The 4,872-nt window shown below is 38.1% G+C and overlaps 1 protein-coding gene across 1 annotated transcript in view; it reads left to right on the forward strand.

Moving 5' to 3' along the window:
- Positions 1 to 219: 219 nt before the first annotated feature.
- SLC22A3 (solute carrier family 22 member 3) overlaps positions 220 to 4,872 on the forward strand; it is a 24,942-nt gene continuing 20,289 nt past the window's right edge. The window contains exon 1 of the mRNA XM_015821128.2: positions 220 to 685. Coding sequence (XP_015676614.2) covers positions 249 to 685 — 437 coding nt within the window. The 5' untranslated portion in view covers positions 220 to 248. The remainder of the gene's footprint in view (positions 686 to 4,872) is intronic.

Raw genomic sequence — 4,872 nt, forward strand, 5'->3', positions numbered from 1 at the left:
TGAAACTTTGATCTGTCCCAGCTTTGCTTATATTACTTCGTGACATTTGTGAGGAAGGCAGAATGAGAGAGAGGGAGGGAGAGAGGGGGAAAGAGAGAGAGAGAAAGAGAATGTATGAGTTATAGGAAATGCTCTTTATATAGTCACAAAGTTGGAAGAAAATTACCACCGCTATCATTTGGAGTCATCCAATTTAGTGCCGGGTGTGTGTGTGTGTGTGTGTGTGTAGAAGACAACTAGTGTTTACAATGCCGTCTTTTGATGAGGTTTTAAAACAGGCTGGAGACTTTGGAAAGTTTCAAAAGAAGGTCTTCTTCCTCCTCTGCCAGACTGGCATTACCTTCTCCTTTCTATTTGTTGGGATTGTATTTCTGGGACGAGATCCCGAGCAATATTCGTGCAGGATCCCTGGTGTATCTGAACTGAAGAAGCAGTGTGAATGGACGCTTGAAGAGGAATACAACATTACCATTCAAGCCTCAAGCCTGGTGAATTCTTCGCAATGTGAGAGGCATGACATAAAGTGGAATAACACCAGGCATAATTGTACGTATCCACTGGCTCATCTTACCAACAACTTTGCCGGTGAGTCATTTACTACATGCCAGGATGGCTGGTTATTCAAAAAACCTCACTCAACTATTGCCAGTGAGGTAAGTAAAGGCAACGTTATCCAGAAAATTACGTTTATTTGCATAAGGATATGAAATAAATGTTTATTATTAATGCAAGTCAATAAATTGTATAGATGTACAGTATATAAGGTACTACATTGTACAGTGTAAAAATAGATTTGATATTTGGATTAAGCAGGGTTCCTTTCCTATTTTTCTACACAGTGTAAAAATGTCGTGGATAATATTAGCCTTGTTTCATTGCCTTTTTGAAATAAGTTATATCTGGAGAGAAAGAGAGAGATAGAGACAGAGAGAAAAAGACAGAAGAATGGAGGAACGCTGTTATAGATGTTGGTTTGAATATAGGAATGGGAACAACTTTGAAAATACAACATATTTGCACGGACAGACATTACTGTCTCAGTTACAGAGTTGTGCCTTGGTCCTCCAGAAAAATCAGATATAATTTTTCATTTGAATACATTTTTTTAAAAAAATGTATTCCATTGATGGAGCAGGTCAAAGATAATAGATTCTTTTCCCAACATCTCCCTTTTAGGAGATTCCATATAGTATAACAGGTGAGATCTTTTCCTTGAGTCTTGGAAGTGCTGCTGTCATTTATAGAAGAACATACTGATTGAGCTAAGTGAACAGCTAGCCTTAGCTAGACTAAAGCCATTTTCTTTTAGTTTTTAAATTCCCACCAAATTTCAGGGCAGTAGCATTTATTTTAGTGCAATCTTGGCAAAAATATGAGGTGGGAAGCAACAGGAAGCAACAGCTAATATCTCAGCCAATGCATTTTCAAGACATAACTAATGTGCATAGCACAAACTATTACTTAAAACTACCTAGGCAGTTTACACAAAACCAAATTTATAGCAGCAGCTAGTTGTTTGGCATGGACTGAAAGTCAACAAATCTTGAAACAGCTTTCGAGTGTCAAGAAATACATAATCAGGTGTTAAATGGCTGGAGGGGGAAGGAAAGTAAGAGAAGAGAAAAAAGAGGGGCTGCTCATATGAGCTATGATGGAAGCTCATTTGCTCTTTATGGATGGTCATTAATTCAGGAGATTCACAGACTACTAAAATTGCAGAACTGAGTTCAATTAAACTAGGGAAGACCCTTCAGATAAGGGTCTTATGGGTAAACTAGATAGGAATCACAGCCAGGTAAGCTAATTTTATTTTATTTAAAGCAGCATTGATGGAATCTTGCAAATCTGAAAGTACAATCCTCTCTTCTGTCTCCTTTACAGTCCTGAGTGGGAGGGTCTCTTCTAAGCCTCTTGCCCCACCTACTCTACAAATGTAGGCTATGCTGTCTCTTATCTGACCGTTCCCTTGGCAGCATTTCTTGGCCCAGTTTCTCAAGGTCTTTCCCACATACCATTACACTCTGTGACCTCAAAAGTAAGTCTAACTGAATGCATTGGGGCTTACTTTTAAGTAGGCTTGTATCAGATTACACAGAAGATTGGGCTACACGCCAAACCACATAGTGATAAAAAAAAAGCAATAACTCTTTCATTAAAAAAAAATAGAAATAGTAGCTATTGACCTGCCCAGCTAGGACTGGTGCACATAGGATCCTCATGAGATGCAAGAAGAAAGCATGGCAATCTATATATTATACACTGCATCTTCCTCTTAGGCAGAAACTTCACAAAATGTCTTAAAAACATAATGGACTAACAGAATAATGAGAAGAATTGCTTTATAAGCAACATCCAAAATAAACCCTATCAGCACCATACAAAACCAAAATCAGTGCAGTTATAAAAGATATAGTAAGCAGAAAGAAAACTGCAGGAAGCTACTGGGTAAAGTATGCAGGTTATCCCACTAATCTTATTTGTAATTTGAAAGACAACTATGATAAATGCATGCTTCCTAGGTCCCATAAGATGACAAAGTTTACAAGAAGGAAGCATGGAGCATGCCCTCCCAATGAAACAGGCAATGTTCTTGGAAAGGCAGTCCTTCAAGTACTTATGCACCCATTACTACTCACATCCTGCCTTCTGGACCTATTGAAGCTTCCAGATGGTCTTCAAGGGTAGCCCCAAGTACAGCATATGGCAATAATACAGTCAGGAGATGAGAAAGGCATGAGTGACCATGAACAGAGTTTCCCAGCCCCCCCAAATGACCACAACTGATATAAAAGAAGCCATTGTGTAAAGCCCCCCCCTTCCACATTACGGATGAAACCTGCTCTTCAAGCATGAGTCAGGAGTCCAGATTGTGCATCAAATTTGAATGGGGCACTGCCACCTCATGCAGAAGCAAAGGTGGGGACACTTTAGATCCCAGATCCAGGGGATTCATAAGCATTTATTCTTGGCAAGGCTGAACCACAGCCTCTTCTTCCCCTCTCAGATTCTTACAGCCTCCAGACACTGGGACAGAATAAAAGTAATGAAAGATTAAGATAATTAAACACAATTAAAATTGATTGTCTTTGAGTCAAACTCTTCTTATTTAAAAATAAATTTAACAGATCAAATATATATTGAACAGAAGTCATTCAGTGCCAATCCTATCATATTACATTTGTAGCTGGTTATTGACTAAAGCCAATTTTTTTTTGTATGGGAAGAAACGTACATGTGTATATTTATATTATTTTGTGTAAATATTATTTTTACTTCTTGTATCTCCTGCCAATGCATGCTTTAGATAAATAAAGTAGTAGCAGTTTTATGGGAACATTCCAGCTGTGAGTGGGATTAGAAAAATGGGCAAGTGAAACTCATCTTTTCAAGTCTTATTGTGGTCCTTTCTGCTAATATTTTGTCAATTATTAATACAGAACTGAGGCAGCCAAAGATTTCTTTAAAAGAAAAGGTTGAGGTGTTAAAAGCAGTTACTTTTCTAGTGCGGCTTTCCCCCCACCTTGGCACCCTTTGGGATTGTTAATTGTTCCCACCTTCCTGGTCTAAAGTCTGTGGCATCTTAAGAACAAACCTAGATCAGCTAAGTTTTAGCCATAATCTCAAGCCAATTCCACTGTAACACTCTGACTGAGATCATTTTGAGGCTGTGAACTCAGGAAAGCTGTTCTATCAGCATTAGAAAGATCAACTACCTTAAGCTAAACCAGACCATTCATTTATTTAGCTCTGTATTATTTCACAAAATTGTAGATGGACATCCTTTCCTGCAATTCCTGGAAAACGATAGGAACTGAATTCCTGGCCTTTCGTGCACATGGGCTCAGGGACTTGGCTTGTGACAGCAGCTCTAACCCTGACCTAAATAAACATCTCTAGTAAGGCAATGAGTCAGTTACTATGCACCAATAGGATTTCCTCGTGTGGAAAACTCTGTATGGGTGTTTTATTTATTTATTTATTTAAATTTCAGTTTAGCTCATGCAATGAAAGTCCCTCTCAATAGTGATTTTTTTTTTTTTTTAAAAATGAAATAAACCTCCTGCTGGGAGGATTCAAAAACTGTCAGCGCAATTCTACATGGTCCCAATTTTTGTCTCTTTCTCAGTTATTTATGGCTACTGATATTCATGCAAGAGAAAAGAAGAGGAAAGCCAGCTTGAATCATAGTTTAAGAAGATCAAATTAGGAAGTAAATCTGGCATTGCCAGGCCATTCTGGGGACGCTGTAAATAACCAGTGCATCTTCTTCTCTCTCTTTTTTTTGCAAGTTTATTTTAGGGAATCCTCATTACATACACCTTACATTAAAATGTAAAACACAGAGCACAATCACAACACCAGGTAGTTAATGACAGCACAACAGATAGCTGTAATTGGACTAATTCGCATCACATGCTGGACAAGTTATTCATTTTGTTCTGCTGTCAAATGTTATTATGAATGTTTTATGACTTCATAATGATTCATCAACATAATTCCACTACCCTACTCTATTAACATTCATTGAAAAATCAGACAGCTAGGTGATCTTATAAAAATAAAACAATACAAAAATCCTGAGGATTTTGTCAGGACATAACTCTCCCAGGACGTTGCATCAAATCCTGAGCTCAGATCCAGTCTCCTGGAATATATCAGTTGTTTCCCCATTTTTCCTAATGAGAGGCAAGAAACATTTGTGAGAAAAGAGGAATTATTGCAACACGTGTTCCTGGCTTGTATTCCTACATCATCTGTATTTCCTTAGTGCAGCTTTCCTATTATTCCATATCATAAAGGTAAACAATATACAGCTTGCAGGTGGTCTTCCAGCCTTACTTTTTCAGCCATAACAGCACTCTCAGATTGTGC

The sequence above is a fragment of the Protobothrops mucrosquamatus genome, unplaced genomic scaffold (genome assembly GCF_001527695.2).
Source record: "Protobothrops mucrosquamatus isolate PMUCROS unplaced genomic scaffold, P.Mucros_1.0 scaffold1259, whole genome shotgun sequence".
In the NCBI taxonomy this organism is placed as follows: domain Eukaryota; kingdom Metazoa; phylum Chordata; class Lepidosauria; order Squamata; family Viperidae; genus Protobothrops; species Protobothrops mucrosquamatus.